The sequence below is a fragment of the Haemaphysalis longicornis genome, unplaced genomic scaffold (genome assembly GCF_048455015.1).
Source record: "Haemaphysalis longicornis isolate Haplotype H1 unplaced genomic scaffold, Haemaphysalis longicornis Haplotype H1 scaffold_6, whole genome shotgun sequence".
NCBI lineage: Eukaryota > Metazoa > Arthropoda > Arachnida > Ixodida > Ixodidae > Haemaphysalis > Haemaphysalis longicornis.
In genome coordinates, this window is record NW_027526407.1 from 152,987,388 (window position 1) to 153,009,413 (window position 22,026).

The following is a 22,026-nucleotide window of genomic DNA, read 5'->3' on the forward strand; positions in this document are numbered from 1 at the left end:
GGCTGGCGCCTTATCTATTATGTCACTTTTCATGGAACTAATCCCACAAAGTCATTCCCAAACTGAAGTTATAAAACAATGACGTGTAAACACAATTCTGTGTCTGGCCTCTGGATTTCTGCCATCTCTACGCTGTTAGCACTCTGCAAATAATATACAAGAAAGTTTCTACTCAGCGCATCTGCATTGCATGAATTACATGGGGATCGGAAGCACGTCCCTGCATTTGCTACTGTAATGGTTGCTGAGGCTATATGCTGCCTCTTATTTTGGCTAGTAGACACTCAAAATTTCTGTTTCCACTTTACTAATTACTGGCAGCAGTAAAAACTTTTTTTCTTGTAACTGCATCGATTACCACCAGTTTTTGTTGCAAGGCAAGCAAGATAGAACTGCTATATGGCTACCATATACTATTTTTGCACTCGGCTCGAAACAGTGCTTTCGAAGTGTTGCGGTTAGAGTTTTTTTACAACAAGGCACAGAACTTTCCACTTCAGTCTCTTTCTCATTCAGTGTAAACATTCGCAAGTTCCCTAGTTCCGCTCATCTCCACTAGGTGTGAGCATGCAACCTGGCTAAGGGCTCACTTGAAGACGTCCGCTCTTCCTGGACAGGCTGTGTGGCTGGTGCCGCAGGAACATCCCACCGCCACTTGGAGAGGGCAGCACGAACCTGTACTGGGACTGGTAACAGTGGGGTCCCTTTTAGACAACAGAAGCACTGAGCACAAGGGCACCACGGCACTAGGACACAGGCGGGCCACCTACAAAGTGCCGGAAAGCTCTATTCGGATCAGATCCATGGTTCAATAACAGGAGGATGGAAAATGTGGTGATACCTTAGCTTCAAACGGCAGATACTTACACCACTGTTCTTTTGCCACTGTAGCAATACAGGCAAGGCTCTGCGTGGCAGCCATCTTGTATGGATCCAGGACTATCAAGCGCATTCCGCATTGATTGTCTTATGCCAAGCATAATGAAGAACTTTGCGCATGAAGTTCAATTATTACATGGTACTTTATCAGAAAATTTTAGCTGTGGCACAACTGTACATTTAGGTTTGTCACAGAAAAGTACCCATTCCAAATCTCACAACAACGAGGGCTGCTGCAGCAACAAAGTATTTCCGGTCACCCTGTCTGCCCATAACCGGTAATGCACAAAGGCTTCCTTGGCAACAAACAGCGTTCTTCGCATCAATTGTTCTCAAACATGGGCATGCCGGGCAGAAGCCTTTTCAGGCTGGCCGAAGTGATGAGGTAACCTATGATTAACCACGTTGGTCCATGTCATAAAGTGAACAAATTCTAACTGGCACTTCAGTTGCCTGTACTTTATCCAATGCTTGCCTCTGGTGGTTGATGCACCTCATTATGAAACAGTTTGCTGTTTCAGTCACACAAACACCTATACGCTGCCTTTTGTGTGTCTGGCTTCTCCGCATAGCTTTTGTGTTGTGCAGCTGTGCGGGAAGCTAACCGTAACTATGCCAAGACATTAAACGTGTAAGTCATGCAGCCCAGCCACCTTTGTTCATTGCCAGCAGGGTTTCGCTAAAAGCAGAAAAGTTTGGACAGCGGGGGGATGTGATCATTTCATGGAGGGCTTCAGGAACCCTGAAATATCCTCGCTGATCACATGGGGTCGGCAGACTTTTATGTAAGGACCACCTCCCTGGTCGATTTCGCTTCGCCTAAGTTTTTGTGCAGAAAAATCTGAATTGCTAGCATGTAATTTTTTGATGTGACTAGACCTAGCAAAAACCTACATTTCTAACGTTGTAAACACATGCCCAATGTCACTGTTGAAATACTGTCCCTTATTACTGGTTCAGCAGCTGCTGAAGTAACAGAACCACATCTTCCCAACAGCTATGCATGGCGCCACTGTTTTATGGTGAGTTTTCATTTATTTACTATCAAGGCAATGCATTACAAAAAGGACTAAATCGTAGCTGAGATCGACTTGTGAAATAGCTCGCTTAATAACTAGTCCCCGTATTTATTCAATGTATGTCCCAGGCAACACAAAACATCTCAAGGGCCCCTTAAAAAAGACCCATGTTCGAAACGGCACAGCCTATGAGCATCCCTGGGATTTCCTAGTCCCAAACATATCCAAGAGCAGCTGTGATTGAGATGTGTGTGCAGCTGCGTCGGTTCCTCCGGTTTTGATTAGGTCAGCTAATGTTTTATAATTCTGTACAGACAAAAACGCATAGGCACGAATAGTGTGCAGGAATGAGATACTGCCCGCGCAGCAAACGCCCTATGCATCGACCTATGAAGTGGCGCTGTCAGCACTAATCATGAGTACACACCCGTAGGTAGCGTATGATTGTTAGAGGAAGTGCTTGAAAGAAGCGTTATTAAACAAACAAAAATGCTGCTTTTGGGCATGACAATATTCTCAGGAACGACAAGAGCAATTTGCTCAGATGGCTTGCTGCTTGGTTTTGTGCGTGCTTTGTTTTCCCATGTAGTTGCTTTGCCATGGCATTTTGTATTGATGCAAAGTTTTTAAAACTAAAACGTTAGAAATAAATAAAACTATACTATTCGTTTATTATAATTATAGGGCCACACATTTTTAACGCGTGATTTTTATTCAACACCTTTAGTTGTGTCTGTATACTTTTACGGACCTATGAATCACCAATCGCAATTTCATAAACATGCCTTCATCCAGCTAGAAAAGTGTCACCGTGGTGTTCGAACCGCGGGAACGTCATTTCACAAAATACTACTGCATTTTGTTTATAACTACCACTCACTATTAAAGCACACAAGAAGCCCTCCCTGCATTTTGGTCATTATATCTTGCTTTGTGGCCAAAAAAGGGTGCTCAGTGCGGAAACGGTGCAACAGTTGCTGCCTTCTTTTGCTTCTGTAGACTTGTTCTGTCTCTAGCTGTTTATAATTTTGCTAGACTTCATATTCCAAATACTCTATTTGTGGTATCTCGACAACCTAGCAAAAATCAAACGCTGCAGATGCTGGAAAGCCGGTTGAGGACAGCTCTACACAAAGCTGCATTAGTGGGCCTCTATAGTGTCACTAAATAAAGCTTTTAGCGTAGTTCAGTCAGTGGTTCTAACACTCAGTTACCTGTCCTAAACTACCCGAAACAAAATCACTCGCCTTCTCGCGCACGCTTAGGTGAAACCACGTCTCAGGTTTTATCAACACCTGACACAGCAGAATGAAAGTCCCTGGTACTGACTGTGCCCTTTCAGAAATGTTAGAGCAGCATGGCCTGGTAGTTATGTCTTACAATTTACACTGAGCAGCATGTCAGTGAGTGTGGTGCGCAAAGTATACTCATCTCGCGTGGTCCCCTGTCGTTGTGTTTTCATTGCTCCACGCTCTAATATGGCTTGCAGACACAACTTTGCCGCCAGTTATGAATGGACATGTTGGTGACTACACAACCTCTCCAGAAAAGATAATTCCAGAAAACTATGCAACACTGGCAAGGTTATCTAGTCTATTTTTAATGGGCTGTTTTACTCATTCAAATTTCCCCCTACCAATTTAACGACCGTTTTAGTGAACTTGAAAATGGGGTCAGGGGGCGCAGACCGTGCTTAATGTTTAGCACAAAGCGAATATTACCAGCTTCACAGTGCAGTTACTTTTAAAAAGCCGTCTAAATTTGTCACGCACAGTTAAAACAAACTCACTCATTTCGTTTCTAATCTTTTTGAGATTCTGCGACATGCTCTGAGTGTAGGTATTGCAGACAATCCTTACCAGTCAAGAATCTTTTTTTGGCATTTTCTTGTAGGCTCACATGGGCAACTGAGACTCGGAAATGAAGTTAGCAGTTTTTATAGGCAGCTTTGAACATGGTGGGCATAACCAGAAAATTGCTACATCCATGTGTAGTGTCTTCCTTGCTATCGTTATCTGTTACATTTCATCGCGCTTTGCACCATTATATCCTAAAGCAGACTGATGTAGCCACATTTGATAAACTTTGTTGATAAATGGCGGCAGTACATTGTGTGGATGCTTAGTGCCAACAAGCGTAATTTTTTGTTAGGGCGAGTTGAAAATTTAAAACCTGCATTTTATTGAAAAAAATGTTTTGCCAAAACTTTCATTTCTGTCTGAGCAGCTGGGGCATGCTCGACATATTTAAGCAAATACAGAACATGAACATCGTCTAGACGACGTTTCTCGACAATCTGCGGTCAATATCATTCGGACCTTTTCTCGTTTCCACAAAATTAACTTCTTAATATCACATGCACTACTCCCCTTCAGAGCTTATAGCAACGCTATCAATGCCATATACACGTCGCAACACGGGAAAAGTTATGTGGACCGATCCTGTCATGGTATGTTTTGGCAAGTGGCCCATGCCGTGTGCAAGGTTGACCAAGAGACACTTTCAGCACCCTGCAGAAATGTGCAACATCAACTTTGCCCTTCCCTTGGGGCGACTGTATAGGAGCAATGAGGACGCAAGACTGCGGCACAGCGCAACAGCACAAGCCTACATCCTAAATATGCCTCCTTGTGCATTTCACAACTTGCTTACAAAGGTTGCACAACTTAAAAAGTGTGAATACTTGAAGGTTTTATTAGTGGGAGTGGGCCAGTGGGTAAGCTGCTGGCAAGGGTTTAGTTCGATCCCTGCCTGTGGCAGCCATTTTTCTCATGTAGATCTAGAACAGAAAGTCTATATATCAATATTTACAGATGGTCTAAATTTTTTTTCCGTCCTGCGTTATATGTGTGCCTTATAACACAGTCCTAGATTCGTAGCTTGTATTTTCTTGAAAAGCGCGTTTACACGGGAAAAGAAAAGGCCCAGCCCTTGGTTTTGTGCATACTACTTGGTCAATAATAGCTCCCGCTCATTTTTGCTGCCTTCAGCCATCGAATAAGCACAAAACCAAGAGGTAGACTTTTCTTAAGACACTCCTTTTATTGTCCCACATTTCACAATTTAACATGTTATCCTTGAGATGGCGGTGAGTGCTGGGGTGCTTACACAATCGTGCGTTTCTCAGGACACATAGAGCTGGCCATTGGAACTGGAACTGACCATTTTGGAACTGGAACTGTCCATGTTGGAACCACGACCAACTTTACTTCGCCCACGCTTGTGGCGGCCGCGAGGAACGACAGGGCGTAAGTAGCGCCACTCCCCTAGCAGCGGCGAAAATTATCCCTGCGACGGCGGTGCTGGGGCCGTATAGTTGGTCGTGGTTGGAACTGGCCATTTTTTGTCTTGCGTTGATGTCAGAAGTTTTTGACAAACCACTACAGTACGTCACCGCAATAGAGCCAAGGTCACATTTCGTGATTTAGAGCTACTAAACTGCACAAGTTACACAACATCTTTTTAGGCCTGTGGTACAGAATTACCTTGGCTTAGATTTGTGAACGTATCCAAATTCCAAAATTACTTTTTATATTGTTTTTTTAATTTGAAGCCGAGGATTCAACGGAAGCCCACCTAGTAAGAAACATTTGCTTCGCGATGTAGTTCAATTAACTGATTTTTGATGTTTCAATTGACTTTTATTTTTGACCGATTTACGCGGCCCCTTCTTCACAATGCAGTGTATTTACTCATTTGACCTATTTTTTTCTAAATGTTGGAAAATTAGCACTACATTATCTGCCTGTATGTTCATTCACCTCAGGATGTTTCTAAGTGTACACAGCAAGGGATACCTACAGGTACCAATCAATTTCTCTTATGGCTGGATGTGTACATGCGCAGGTAAAAGTGAGGGCAAGAATTGTTGCTCGAGCCTTCACCTGGGCCATAACTGTGAACTGCCAGTTCTTCACCCCTTTCGCGGAATGTTGTCGTCGCCCAGGCAATAGGATCTCCCTCTGGCGTCAAGGACGTGGACGAACGGGCTGCAATCTCCTGTGGAAAGCATTGGGCATACTTCGTTGCGGTGATAAACGGTGGCATCAGTGTAAAAAACAAAACAGTCATGAAAGCTTAAATAATCACCCCAATCGACAGGGTTTAACGTCATTCAAGAACTGCCAGAAGCCACAATAAAGACACCAACAAACCCAGACGCAAACTGCCTAAGGTAACCACTGACATTGAGCTCCGTACTTATTTAGACCTTAATGGTTGGCGATGCCTGGCAAGGCTGCGACTGGTTTGTGATAACAATAGGTTGAAAAGTGCGATAGACTAAAAAATATAGATAACATGGGCGCTGGATGGCAATTGAGCATACTACTTTGTAGAGCACAACAAAAGTCATGGCCAAAAGTGCCATAAGTGAACCACTTTTCTTCAGTCATCTTCCCTTTGCACAGGACAAACTGAGTGCAGTGAAATCTCTGTATAACGAGCTTCAGGGGACCGCAGAAAATTGCTCGTTATTCTGAAAGGTAGTTGTAGCGAAAATCGCAATAGTTAAAACAAATTACACAATCTTCCCATAGGTAAACATGAGGAAGATGTGAAGCATCATAGGGGTTCCGTGCAGGTTCCATTATCTTGCCGTTATATTGTTTCATTTATCGGAGCAGGAATGGGAACCTAGTGTGAACCCCCATGTAAAGACAGAGAAATGTAGCGACAGTGAAGACACCGACACCGGGTTTACCTGATCGAACTACTCGTGGTTCTCATCTTTCTTTATTGCGTGCTAACGCTCCTATCCCGCTGCCCGCCCTCTTCGTCCTCTTCTCTGGTTGAGCTGCAAGGCGCGTGGCGCTTCCAGCCACAGCTTTCCCACGGCCAGCTTCGCGTGCCTTCGTTGTATCAGTAGCTTCTTCACGTAGTTTGAATGAGTCAAGGACATAAGGCGCGTCTGTAGCACTTTCTCCTGTCTTGGTTTTGTAACGCAGTGGGAAGAGCGCCACGTACCTCCCGTTGCGGCCAGAGAGTTGTGGGATCGAAACGGGGTGCCGCTATTTCTTTTTTTTATATAGTGTAGGGGGAGAGGTGCGGATGGACGGACGACAGACGACGGAGCCGAGATCAAGAGATGCTTCGCATCTAAAAATATTTCAATGCCTAAAACGACCTACCTGTACAGCAGTACATCCTTGAAGTCATTTTTCACAAAAAAATCCGCCAGTGATCATGAAACAATGCTCGTTTATTTGAAGTAGTTGGCAATTTTCTTCTGGTGCGTGCAACACAATCTTCCTAACAAGCGGACCCCAACTCTTCCATATTCCTGTGGACTGACACAGTGGCCATGCGGGTTTTTCCCGGAAATGTGCGGAGTTTTCGTATGCTGTCAAGCACATCCGCAGTCAGCACGTGCTCGTCGCAGTCTTCGAGTGCTGCCGCGACACCCTCAGAGGCATCGTCGTTCATGCCGTCCTCGCTGCCTTCTTAATCCTGAACGCTCACGTTTTGGAGAATGTCCTCTGTTATCAGCTCCACTGATGTCCGTGAAAATCCAGCAAGCCACCCGAGCAGCGGCGGAACGTAGAAAACCTTCGGGTGGGGCACGAATAGCGCAGCCGTGGCTTTCTGGACGGAGGAAGCCATCCATGCTTCATTTTTTTTCTCACCTTCTTTTTCTCTCTCTAGCATCGGCTCGCGCATCCTTCGGAGCGAGTTGCAAGACGTCCTCCTCTGCACTGCGCTTTGCCGTGTCGTCGACTAGCATACGGCTCCGGTTGCAAAGATTGTTTAACGGAAATCTAAGAATCGACGGCTTTGAAAATACGAGTTCGTTAACATGGGACGGAACTAAATAACACGATTCGTATTTTGAATAGTTCGCTTTTCTGAAGTACATAGTAGTGAATTAATTTTACATTACAACTATATCCAGTCGGACTAGGATTTCTTAAATGCTAGTTATTCCGAAAGGTTCGTTAATGTGGTGTTCGTTGTACCGAGATTTGACTGTACAGCCCAGCTAAATCACGGCTGCTGGTGTGATTGACACTGGTACCGCACCTTCCTTCTAGCAAACAGTACTGGACTCACCTTGATTCCTTCGTGTACCGCTTGCATGTACCGTTTTCCACCGGTTTTGGACAGGCAGCGGGTAAAATCACCTACAAAGTTGAAAACCTTCTCCAGGGGCACCTGCAGGGTTCAGCATGAAATTAGTCGTGGCCTAGAGCCTGAATACGAGAGATTCCTGGAATATGCGAAATTTCCCTCATGCACATGCACACAACTGCACCCTAGGTCCAATGTATGTGTGCAAGGTTAGAAACTGGTCAAGCATCCCGTTAAATATTCGGGAAATCATTAGGCGTGAATTAATACTGGTCAGCCTAAATTTAACTGGGTACGCAGACAATAACAACAAACAAAGCACAGGCGCTGACCGGTCAGCGCCTGTGCTTCGTTTTTTGTCATTGTCTTCGTACCCAATTAAATTTAGGCTGACCAGTATTCATTCAAGTATGATCCAACTAGCTCAGATTCTGTCTATTAAAACACTAGGCAGTTGTTTACGCTGATGTTTTGCCCTGGTGGAATCCTATGCCTCGTTGTGCAATGTTAAACACCATGTTGAACACTCGCTCAAACATTATGGAGCAGTTTAGACGTATGCCTTACATTTCCTCGTGCTTGTCCCTTTATTTTTGCTCCCATTTAATTGAATTTGAAAAGATAATGCATATCATACTTTGCCGAGAGCCCTTACAGCTCCAAATAAAAACATATTTACAAAAAAAATAGGAGCAACGAAACAAAAATATATACCCAATACACAGCCCTCACAAAATGAATCGAAAAACAAAATAGGCCGAAAAAGAACACGAGAAACCCGAATAAAAATATGTAAGATTACCAACTTCGCACTATGCCTCGCATCTGCACAAAAATACCTAATTTGCAAACCTAAACGAACCATGCAGACAAAATGCAAGTTTAGTTCACTCGAAAGATTGCCTCGTTAGTAGAACACTGAGACATATTTTAAAGCAAACATCCCTCAAATAAGCTACATAATTAGGAAAAAATGGCTCTACGAGCAATTAGCTTATCTCCAACACCAGAACCTATGACGTAATATGAACAGCTGTGTGATTAACTGTGGCCAGAAAAATCCAACACAAAGAAACTGGGGTCATAAGCTTGCACAACAAGCTATTGGTTGTTACATGTAATGCATATTCTTTTTAAAACGGTTAAACAAAAAACCTAAAACCACACGCGGAATGAGTGGTGCGTAATGCGTGTGTCATAACCAACACTGCGTGCTGCACGCACTGTCGGTTATAGCTGCAACGCATTGAGCTTACATTGGCGAACTGGCACAAGTGGTATTGTCTTCTTATGTTACACTGTTTGTTGAGCGTACCTAACGATTCAAGAAACGAGCACTATCAACCATAATAAACATTATGCACGAACAAATCCACTCAAAAACAAAGAGAGGGTGGACAGCGGTCCTTAGCGGTGTGGTGGTGGATTTAAGAGAGAGATCATACAGGAGTGAGATAGCTGAATTAAATTCGGGAGCAGTTTCTGGGGCCGCAAAATTTCGATTTTGAAGCAGAACCTTGATTTGAAGCAGAAGAAGGCCATTTATTATGTCACCTTAGGAGCCTAAAAATCACATTTTTGGTAACTCGGGAGGGGGGGGCGGAGGAGTGCACTTCTTGATCATTTTTTACCATACATGACACTAAAATAGCCTTTCAACAAAGTTTTTTCTGCCAGATATCACAAGCTACGAACTGCACTACTTTTTTACAGACCATTTTTAACTTCTTAGGCTCTATGCATAGATAGCGTAGAGGGCCGTTGAAAATATCGAATCGAAAAACTGGCCTTTTTATCATTATGTGAATGCGGAGATTATTATTTTTGTAACCCCAGATTTGGCTTTACGTACAAGTGAACAGCCACGGTAAAAGTGGCGGAAAGCGAGGGGACAGTCGCCACACCCCACCAGCCCTCCCATATCCATCCCGAAAGTGCACGTTCACTACGATCGCAATTTAAATAACGTTGGTATGTTTAGCCACCTTCCTCTTGGCAATAAATTTCACTTTAGATAGATGAACCCGTCCCGCTATAGGGCACTGCTAGAACATTTCGCGCCAATGTAGCCTGCGCCGCCATTTTTGGAGTGTGGATCACCCCATTCCCACCCCTCGCAGGCTTGGTGTCAAAGGAAGCAATAACTCAGCATGTTATACCACCGCAACGGGTCCGAAATTTCACTTCAAGCACGCACCGCGCCTCACACTCATGGCCGAAACACAGCGAATTCACGGGCTCCACGTTGTTTTTTAAGAAGTCCCGTCTTTCGAGTCACGGAACTCCCCACAACAGATCAAATCACTAAATGTAAACCCAGCCACGCCCACAAACACAAACAGGGTAGAAATCGGCAAAGAGCACTCTGCCTGAACCACCAGCACCTGCTAGGCACGGTGGCCATGTTTTCCAGACTTCACCACACCAAGATGGCGGCGCCGAGTAATCCCATTCCGGACATACGGCACTCAGAAAATTCCAGTTGTTTCATCAACTTGTACAAGTAGTTTGTCGTCACAGTACACATAAGTATTTTTTCTACAGGACTTTGCAATGGTTTCGGTTGGGAGAACTTCAAAAACTCAATATAACATATGTGCAACCCGACATTGTGTCTTTCGACAAAACAATTTTAGCAGGGTTGGTTTTGATAATCAATCAATTCAACCTTTACACACAGCATCACCTTGGGGGTGCCGGAACATTGTGTCGTCTGTCAGGATTTCCCCAGTAAAATTAACGGGAGTGTTAAACTCCTTGGCTCTCCGAGTGTTTTGGAGCAGTTTGGCGCAGTTTTTGCAATTTTCAGGCTTCGGGGGCCGCCTAGCGCCGTAACACAAATTTGTAGCAAAACTGCGCAATATGAGCAGCTTTCTCATCCCTTATCATACCACACCACCTACTTTCCTATATCCCCTCTCAGTTTTACATCTCCTGGTTTCCTTGTGTGCATGGAAGTGTTAGATGGAAATGCCAGATGTGGCGTTTATGAGGTGGCCAGGCAGGTAACTGCCACGGCGCACGTGTGTTTTGGTTCTTCCTTGTTTGGATTTAGAAGATAAAGATTTCCCGACATAAGGACGGTCAGAGAAGACATGTTCAAGCGGAAGTCATTTGATTATTTTGACGACCCCAGGAAGTATTTCACCATGCTTGGAGACTTTCCAACCATGAAGCCGGTGTTTGTTCTTTACAACACAAACCTTCAACAAAAAAGGTGACACCGACCGAAAGGAACTGTTCAAAACTGCAAGCAACTGTAGCGATTCACGCCATAGTGACCACCACACAATAACAACCGTGGGCCAATGCACATTGCTTTTATTTTCGCTTCTACAGAACTACAACAGTCATAGATACCAGACACAGGGGCCTAGGCTAATAGGTTAGCAAGTTAGTAGGAGAACTGGCGCCACCTACAGCACATCTCCCCGTCTGGGAAAAACACTTTTTACAGGTTTACAGGTTCAGTCTCTTCGGCGCGATCACGTGGCGGCCTGAGCGTGTACGCCACAGTCTAGGAATCATACGTCGGCCTATTCACTAGTGAGTACAATCATTTGTATTCAAACTCACGAGTGAGTACTATGATGAGTGAGTACACACCCAGATTAAAGGTCAGAACGGTGACGAGTGAGTAGAGGGGTAAGTCCACTACTCCTGAGTACAGTACTCATGATTACACTACTCATGCGTATGAGTATAAATACTCATAAATTCATACTCAGGAGTACTCAACCCAGTCATCCGAGCCGAAAAAACCCATTGGCCGACCTATTGGAATTCCAGTGTGTCGGCCAATTGGTCGGCCTATTGGTCGGCCAATGATGTATTAAGCACCTATTGGCGGCCCATTGGCCATCCATTTGGTCGACCAATAGGCCGACCCATTGGAACGCCAATAGGTCCTCCCATTGGAGGCCCCATTGTACTTCCGATTTGCCACCGACTTGTTGCACATTTAGTTGGTTCTATCCCATTGCCGCAGCCACTACATCTCAATTGCCGCTGCAGTGCGTTGATTACCTGCATCACAAATAGAAGAACTCCTGGAATGGATGAATACCTTTATTGCTCTGTTTGTATACACGGCATACACACAGTTCGTCGTTTAAGCAATTTTTCACAGGCCATGGTCTATGCCGTGCTCCGCTCGCCGCAGGCTGGCTGGACCTTCACAAAGTTAGTGGCGAAAGCGAACAATAGGTTAAGTTTATAACAAACCGCAGTTTCCCGCATTAAAACAAGACACTGAAATGTTGTGTGACGTGAGCTCACCTCTTCAACAACATCCCATGCATGGCGAACTGCGCTACGCGGCGATGTCGTGAACCCGTCAGTCGTAACATGAACAGCCTTCAAATATATTGAAGCAGACAAATTATTTCTTAATAATACCGCTCAAGCTACGAGCAGTGAAAATGGCAATAAAAACTGAACCAGCTAGGTTACTCACATAAACAGGGACTCTCTTCCTTCGGTGCGAGGCTTAGCCGCGTTCAGTGTAAAGATGCATATTGAAACACACTGCTATGGGTGTACATCATCGTCGCCACTTCTTACACTCTTGCATACCACCTTACATTTCCAATGCAATGTACAGTCAGAGAAGACTGCGTGTGAAACCGACCAACACGCCTACACCGCCAACACCACGTTGAATACCACTTATCCACTGAACGTCTACGGATCGGATTGGATTGGATCGGATCGTGGTTTTATTTCGAAACAATTTTGCTACTCGTGTCGGAAAGTTTTCTTTAGTGTTTGCTTGTTATGTTTCTTGAGAACTTAATCTTGAATTGCTGATTGTAATTTTAAAATTACTTGCCTCATACATATAAATTTGTAAAGGTTGAAGTTTAGGACATTTCTGAAGGTTTCAAATGAAGGTTGAAAGAGAGCATTAACTTTTAGCAAATGGTTGTCGTAATTGAATACTATCCAAAATGGCTCCCCGATTTCGTCGTCATGTTGGAGCAGTTATTAGTATTAACTCTATGGCTGGAGTCAATGGGTCCAATTGGGCCAGGTGACCATCCTATTCGAGCCAATGGGCCCAATAGGGTCGCTCCAATAGGTCCAAATGGGTCAACTGGCCATCCTATTCGAGCCACTGGGTCCAATAGGGATCGCTCCAATAGGTCCAATTAAACCACTTACGCTTCCAGTTCGACCCATTGGGTTTGCATTTGGACCCATTCGGTTGCAAATTGAACCAATTGGTCGGCCAATGGTTTTTTTTTTTCAGATGGGATACTAATGAGCCCTCAATCTCACACTCATGAGTGGTGTAATTGATGAGTATGATACTCGTGAGTATGCAGTACTCACAAGTACTTAGTCCTGAGCAGTAGAGTACTCATGAATACTGTATTTGCGAGTGCTTGCACTTGTGAGTACATGCACTCCTGAGTACGGTAGTACAAACACGTTTTATCACAAACAGGAGTCCGGACACTTGTGTACGAGTCACAAACGTTTACAGTGCTTCTGTGCAGCTTAACTCTCAAGGATGGTAAAATCAGACAACGAAAACTCCGCATCTCTTCTTTCGCGGTCCCTGTTTGGCGCTGTTAGCGTTTTGCGGCGGTAACTTTCAAAGGGATCACGGGGAAAACGAAAAAAAAGGGGGACGACGGGGCGGGCAACTTTTGCCGCGGTTGCTCTGTTCCTACGGCGCATGTTGATTGCCCCCGTTATTTTTGTTTACGCGGCCTAGGAACGCGTGGCGGCTTCGTTGCGCTTGCTCCTTTCAAGTTCTTTTATGGGAGAGGCGGTGGAGGTTGCTAACAACCCATGCACTAAGCGTACTGAAGTCGCTTTATCTCAGTCTTCAGCAGTTTTCTTAGACGAACGTCACGCTGTATAGGCGTTTCGCGAGCCGAACCACTCGTTTAAAACGTCGCAATTAATTTGCGGGATTCGATGAAATCGACGCATGGTTTGTGCCACCTAACTTGTCTAAACCGTTCCGCTGTGCGCATTCAAGCGATAATTATGCTGATGTACGAGCGCTCATCTGGTTTTATTAGGCTCCCATTCTGAAATGTTTGCTCACGTTCACTAAAATTATGGTCTCGTGCAGTGCCATTTGCAAGTGAGCATATATCCACACCGTGCAGGCGAGGCGGCGGAATTTGCCCTGCAGTGGAAATAAAATATCCGAGTACACCTGAGCACGTTTGTGAGTCGTGAATCAGACATCACAATGCCTAGTTGAACGCGTGCAACGCCTTGTTTTGCCTAGCATGTTTTCTCGAAGAGCTCTGGCATCTTGCCGCTGGATATCGCTTTGATTTCGAATGGCTTTGCTTTGGAATGGCAAACCACTTTCGCTCATGCCACCGTATAAAGAGGAAGCTGACGACGACGGTGAATTTCGGTTGTTGTACTCTGCCTACATTCATCTGCTGTTTACTGGCCGGGCGCCCACCCCTCGCTAGGACGCGCGCGCGCATCATTCGCACGCACGCACACGCACACATTGTTGGGACGGCCATCCCAACTCAGTCACCATTGTTGCGACGTTGCCTTGGTCGCAGCACGAGCAGAGCGACGAAGTAGTCGAGCCGACGGCGATTTGGAGCTGCATTTATATGCAATGTATACAAGGGTAGCAGGAGCGTTACATGGCTCACACAAAGGCGATAGCACTGTTGAAATGAAGAAAAGGAATCACGCAGCCAGCGCAGCCAGCCTGAGCTCGCTCCACGAGCGCGACTCACGCTGCAGCCGATCGTAGCCATCTTTGATAGCCGGACGACTAATATCATCGTTCCCTTCCGCTACGCGAATCTCTGTTACCGGAAACCCCACCATTCGGTCCCGCCGACTACCGTTATGGAATCGCTTTGTCGCCGCCGGGGAGTTCTCCGCACCACCGGCACGAAGATGACGGCACTCGACGCGCTGCTGCAGAAGCCGGCGGCACCGACTTTTGACTTGCGGATGCTTCGGGACATTATTCTTGACAAGCAGAGAGCCTTGCACGACCAGGACAGCCAGATTCAGGCGTGTCTTACGAAATAGGAATTTGACGCCGACGTTTTGGACGCAATTGACTACGAGAAGCGCATCTGCGCACGCCGCACGCGTTGGCGCTCTGTCACGAGCTTGGCCCCTTCAGCCAGCGCAGCTACAGACGAGTCTGGTGAGCCTTGTGGGAGCGTACCTTCGCAGCCTCCGCCGGGCATCCCTCCGGCAACGCAGGGAACCCGCTTCGCCGCACTCTCGAAGCTACAGAAACCGACGTTTTCGGGCGACCGACGCGACTGGCAACGGTTCTGGGACCAGTTGCATTCCTTCATGTACTAGAACGCGACTTTGCCACGCATCGAGAAGTTCAAGTACCTGCTTTCGTACTTGACCGGTCCCGCCAAGGACGCGATCGATGGCATCCCGCTGGCCGAAGAGAACTACGACATTCTCGTGGACGGCCACCCTAACGAATTGCTCGCCCGGGAGCCGGTGACGAATTCAGCCGACACCGACAAATTGCGAGTCCTCTACGACAGAGTCACGTTTCGCATAAACAGCGTTGGAGGGCCTGGGGATCTCCCGGGACCAGTACTCCGTGGTGCTCCAGCGCGTTTTGCTACGGACCTTGCTGTACGACCTGGGCCTCCTGTACCGGCAAAGGCTGAAGGAGGCGCAGCAGGACGCATCCGAGGTATCCGCGTCCCCTTCCACCAGGTCCAAGAAAATCAAAGTGATCCTGTACTTTCTCCAGGTCTACGTGGAAATTCGAGAGAAGAGCGCGTCGGATCGTTCTGTTCCATCCACGCACCGCGGCCCTGGCGAGCCAGCAGTCATCGCCTCCGCGCATCGATCCACCACCCGCGATGACTCTCGGTACCCAATCGCCGTCTTCGGGGCTACACGGGTGTCAACTTGGCAACGCTCGGGACCATGTTATCGCCTACTGCAGAGCACCAGTATCGCCTGAGGAGAAAGGAAAACGTCTGCAGCTAAGCAAGTGCTGCTTCAGATGCGGCAAGGGCAACCATTTTGCAAGGCAGTGTAGGTCAGCCAACCTTCTTGTCTGCAATCACTTTTTACGTCGGCACCTCAATTCGCTTTGGGACACCCAGATCCATGCGGAAGGTTTCGGGCCCGCCAGTCCAGAGTCTGAGAAAATCGCAGCAAAGGGGCACCAAAGGGGCAGCAAAGAATAATGCCAACGCGTGACATCAGCGTCGACCCGCGGTGCAGAAGCCATGTCGGTGCTCCTCCAGAACGGCCGTCCATGGGGCTTCAGCAAGAAAAGCAGCTGGTCCTCTTGTTGTTGGACACCGGGAGCCAGCGAACTTTAATTCGACGCGACGTCGCTCGAGCACTTTGTTGTCCAGTCAATAGTGTCGAACGTCAAACGCTTCCAACGTTAGGAGACATTCGCCTGAGAGCACCTGTTACGTGCAACAGAGTCTCCTTGAGCCTTCAAAGCGAGCATGATGATTAGAACATCACAATCGAGGCCCTGGAAGTCGCCAGCATCTATACCATCACACGGCTGCCCACCAGCAAAAAATCGTTCGTGCTATGGTCGATCAGGGTCAAGTTTCTCCGGATGCCCGAGTTGCGCCCACGTTTCGAGACAACCAGGTCAGCATGTTGATCGGTTCAGACGCGTATTGGAAAATGGCAGAAGGGAAAGGCTCCAGAATTTCGGCCACTCGCACAGCCATGGAGACAGTTCTGGGATGAAGCGTACAAGGTTCTCAACTTGACAGCCCAAACCCCAACTTGACGCTACCCGTCGTGATCTTTATTTCCGTTAAGAGGCCGGGCAAAACCCACACGGGCCTGACTTTAACCACTCATTAGGGAGTCTTAGTTTGGCGTTTTTACGATCCGCTCAGTAGCTAAGCGGAGCGGGAGTGTGACTGCGCATGCGCTCTCCGCTTAGCGGCTAAGCGGGCTAGCGGAGCGAGAAGCATGGTCCGCTAAAACGCAGCCTGAGCGGACCGTCGCGGCCCTCTGCGCTAGCGCGGCGGGGCGATTCGGGCGCCCTCTCGCGCGCCTGCGACGACTTTCCTTGTTCTAAGATGGCAGCCACGCCTGCGACGAGCGCCGTGGCTCAGGCTCTTGTTTGACGCGCAAACAGCGAAAGCGCTTCTGCATCGACAAGGGCTTGTGCTAGCTGCGAGAAGTGGCGACTGCTAACAGATTTAAAAACTACACAGAACGATTCAAGTTCCCCGCAACAAAACGCCGCGTTGGATCGTTGCCGTCGAAAAGGATTCGAATGGATCTGGAACGCAACTTTCTGGGCTATTGTGTGGCTATCAAGCCGAAAATTTATTTTCATTCATTTCAGTAACGCAATACGACTGCGCCTGTCAATAGCAGATGGAGGTAGGGGAATAACAACGACACAAATTCACCATCGTCGTGAGCTTCCTCATTACACGGTGGCATAAACGAGAAGCGGCGCGTCGGGTTGCCATTCGAAAGCAAAGCCATTGGAAAGCAAAATGCTCCCCCAGTGGCAATATGCCAGAGCTCTTCGACAAAATATGCGAGGCGAAACGAGGGGTCGCACGCCTTCAACTGGGCATTATTATGTTCGAATAAACCCACAAAGTTGCATCGGTGTACTTGGATATTTTACTTCCAATGCAGAGGAAAATTACACCGCTCCGCCTACACGGTGGGTCTATATGCTCACTTGTAAATGGACTGCACGAGACCATAGTCCTACCGAACCTGAGCAAAAAGTTTCAAAACGGGAGCCTAATAAAACCATATGGGCGCACGTACATCAGCCAAATTATCGCACAGCGGCATGGTGCGGACAATTTCGGTGACACAAACTATGCAGTCGATTTGAAGCGGATCACCTAAATTAACTTTGACTGTTGAAACGAGCGGTTCGGCTCACGAAACGACTATACAAACTGACATGAGTCTACGGAAACTGCTGAAGACCGGACAATAGCGACTTCGGTGCGCTTAGTTCCTGCATTGTTAGCAGCCCCCACCGCCTCCCATAAAGCTACTTGAACGGAGCAAGCGGAACGAAGCAGCTACGCGTTACCAGGCCGCGTATTTGTACACAAAAATAACTGTGCCAATCAACACGTGCCGTAGATACAGTCACTGCGGCTGCACTTCCCGCCTGGACCTCACCCCCTCGTTTTTCCGTTTCACCGCGACCCCTTAGCGAGCGACCGCCAAAAAATGCTAACAGCGCAAAAAAAGAGCAGGGAAAGGAGGGAGGCGCAGTTTTCGTTGTCTGATTTTACCATCCTTAAAAGTTAAGCTGCACAGCGGCACCGCTAAATGTTTGCGACTCACAGACGCGGGTCCAGACTCGAGTTCGGGATAGAACTTGTTTGCACTACTGTACTCAGGAGTGCATGGACTCACAAGTGCAAGCACTCGCAAATACAGTATTCATACTCACGAGTAGTACTCATGAGTACTCATACTCATGAGTACTCATACTCATACTCATGAGTAGTGTACGCATGAGTACTGTACTCACGAGTAGTGGACTTACCCTTATACTCACTCGTCATCGTACTCACTTTTTTTTTTAATCTGGGGTGTACCACCCGCCGCGGTGGCTCAGTGGCTAAGGCGTTGCGCTGCAGAGCACGAGCTCGCGGGTTCGATTCCCGGCCGCGGCGGCCGCTTTTCTGATGGAGGCGAAAAGCAAAAACGCCCGTGTGTACGAGATTTCGGCGCACGATAAAGATCCCCAGGTGGTCAAAATTAATCCGGAGCCCTCCACTACGGCGCGCCTCATCGCCTGCGTTGCGTCGGCGCGTTAAACCCCACAATCAATCAATCAATCAATCTGGGGTGTACTCACTCATCATCATATTGACTCGTGAATTTTATAGCAAATGGGCATAGATGAGTGCCCTCACGAGTGAGTACGCCGACCTATGCTCCAGACTGATACGGGCCTGCCGACCAAGGCAATTTCGATGGAGCCTTCTTGAGGATCCACGGGGTAGTGATCATCTCCCCATAGCAATACGTGGGAAGAAAGATACCACGTCGACGGTCTAACAGGCGTAAAAGGGAATTCAAGGTCACTCCTTGCGACAAATATCGAGCACTCCTGAGGGAATGTGACTCCACACAGAGCATAGATGCGTTTACAGAAGACTTGACTAATGCCAAACGCCACTCCACCTAAACACTTCGCGTCCCTTTTGACTATCGCGATGCCGATCGACACCTTCTTCATTTATGGAGCCGAATATTACGACTACAGTCTGCCTTCCCAGCCAGGGGACGTCCTAAAACACTAAAAGCAAAACCGAAAGCAGTCCAAAGAGAAATCGAGCACTATACCACTGAGCTGGCATCTATACAGTGGGCTCGAATGTGCGGAAAAATAAACGGTTCAATAAGCTATCGTCGAGCTTCGGGCACACTTACATCCCTCATGGGGCAACCTGGTACTGTAAATGGGGCAGCCCGCGTGGCTCTCAAAGAAGGCACTGGCTCTGAACCGTTCGCAGAGAAAGCGGCTGAGGTCTTATTTTTACAAGCACCGAGTCCCAACTCCCTAACTTACGAGAGGGACGACACTCCAGCTGGGGAGGACGAACTTAACCAGCCTTTTACAATGGCAGAGCTCGAAGATGCCATACGCAGGATAAAGACGCATGGCGCGCCAGGTGCAGACGGCATCACTGGATCGCACATCAAGAACCTCCCAGAAGAATGCAAGGTGACTCTCCTTGCGAAATTTAATCGCGTCTGGCAAGGAGGCTCCATTCACGACGACTGGCGACACTCAATTGTAAAACCAATACCGAAGCCGGGCAAAGAAGCTAGTTGCCTGGGAAACTTGCGACCGGTATCCCTTACGCCAATGCTTTTTTATGCGTTTCGAGAGCATGGCTAAGCTCGCCTTGTATGGTGGCTGAAGGAGCGTAGCATTCTTGGTCCAACACAATACCGGTTCCGCTCCGGTCAGACGACGCAAGATATCATGTTACGCCTCAAAGAAGACGTTCTTGACCCGTCGTCTACCTGCCCCCGTATGGTCGTACGTGTTGCCATTAGGAAAGCCTTTGATGGCCTTCCTCACACCTCGATCACGGAATCCATAAGAGATCTTGGCATCAAGGGATATATGCACAATTTCATGGCCGCCTTGCTTCGGGATCGAACTTTCCAAGTCCAAGTTGGAAGCTCCCTGAGTCGCTTTCATTAAAACCGGGTAGGAGTCCCTGAAGGCTCTGTCATCGCTCCTACGTTAGCCAACGTAGCGCTGGCGGCGCATCCTGGAAGACTAGGCAACATCGAAAACGTCGAACATGCAATTTATGCAGACGATGCGACGCTCTGGACCAAGCAAGGTTCTTTAGGTGCACAAGAGCAGGCACTACAAGCGGCACTGGAAACTGTCCAAAGCTACACACAGCAGATAGGGCTAACGCCGGCACCCGAGAAGAGAGACTTTGTAGTCATCCACGGTGGCAGGAAAACCCCATTCAAGGATGAGAACAAGGCTAGCGTCCACCTCAAAATTGCGAAAAGGCCTACCATTAGAAAACGCTCCATACGCATACTCGAGAGTTTCTCGACGAGCAGTGCATAGCATCCACCTGGTTTGGCCGGACAGTTCCTGTCACTAAACAAGTCATCCAAGTCCTACGCAGGATCGCCAACCGCATGAGAGGAGTCAAAGAAAACGAACTGCGACATTTTGTACGTGCATTTGTAGACTCCCGTATCATATACGAAGCACCGTTCCATCCGATCACGCGCATGCGGCTAAGCCTGCTTGAGCGCCGAAATAATGAAGGTGATAACCGGGCTTCAGACGTGTACGCCCATTCCGGCTCTCGAAAGCTGCAGCGCGTTGAGCGAAATAGCGGACCTAATATCTACACATGAACTCACGCATATTGCGCGATTCAAGTCCACCAAAGCAGGCCGATTCACTCTGGAAAAAGTTGGTATGGACATCTCCACATTACACATTACCACAACTCCCAGAAATATCTCCACCCTGCGAGAACATCCACATTGTAGACTCCACGTCGCTACCCCAGAACATGGGACAAGAACAAACGGCAAGGAGACAAGCTTCCGCAAAACGACACGACACCCAAGCAAGAAACTCATCGATGGCAACGACCTTATTCGCAAGACCCATGTCATCTATGTAGATGCAGAAATCGGTGAGCAGGAGCAGCAGCCAATGTTCACCACGGCATGGACAAGCCATGACGCAACAACGCGAGCAAACAAACTCCACCTCACACGTGAAGCCGTCAGCAGCTCCCTTGTGGAACTGTGCGCCATCAACGAAAACTAGCCGGAAATGGATTTTTAATCAAGTAATGTGCCCTGAAAAGTACTTATAGCAAAAAATGTACTCCCTAGGCACGGTCTAAAAAAGTGGACGAACCTCCATGGTAGTACCGTTGCCCATCCGTGTAGCAAAAGGGAGGATTTAGAACGACTTAACACCAATTTCCAATTTATTTCCGTGTTCCCCTTTCCAAAATAAAACAAGAAAAAAGGTGGGGAACAACACCCGCACCAGCAAAGCTATGGCAGGTTTGCAGCCAATCAGATATAAATGAACAGGGGCAAGCGCCCAAAATGCAAATTTCAAAAAAAACAAATAGTCGAATAAGAAAAACACCAAAATACATAAAAATCACAACACGAAGAGGCACGGGAGCACCACACTGCAGTTTGAAGAGGTCGTAAACTCTAACACATACAAATGCTAGAGGCAGTATCCGCATTTCCGAATTCAGGCAGTCTGTCTCCACCACAGAGTCCGGCTGCAGAGAAGCTCACCACGAAGAACAGCACCAACGCGATGATGTGAGGATGAGCACAAGCTGTCTAATTCAGCACAGGTAGCAACCACTCACAGCACCTTAAAATCCATTAGGAGAGGCCACAAACTAGAACTGACAATCACAGAGGCTCGCACTACACCCCCAAACAACACACATTGCTTCGGAGACCATTTCATGAGCGCGAAACGTCCGGCATGTTCTTGCTCACAAAATCGACAAGCTCAATGAGGATTTGCACGGCCCGAGAAATGTCCAGGGCTTGTCGCAGATGT

The 22,026-nt window shown here is 47.4% G+C and overlaps 1 protein-coding gene across 1 annotated transcript in view; it reads right to left on the bottom strand.

The window, feature by feature from the left end:
• Positions 1 to 22,026, bottom strand: part of LOC144143307 (DNA (cytosine-5)-methyltransferase 3A-like) — a 268,623-nt gene that overhangs the window by 230,253 nt on the left and 16,344 nt on the right. Inside the window, exons 3-5 of the mRNA XM_077675079.1 lie at positions 7,947 to 8,048; positions 5,783 to 5,897; positions 591 to 686 (exon numbers count right to left, since the gene is read on the bottom strand). Coding sequence (XP_077531205.1) covers positions 591 to 686; positions 5,783 to 5,897; positions 7,947 to 8,048 — 313 coding nt within the window. The remainder of the gene's footprint in view (positions 1 to 590; positions 687 to 5,782; positions 5,898 to 7,946; positions 8,049 to 22,026) is intronic.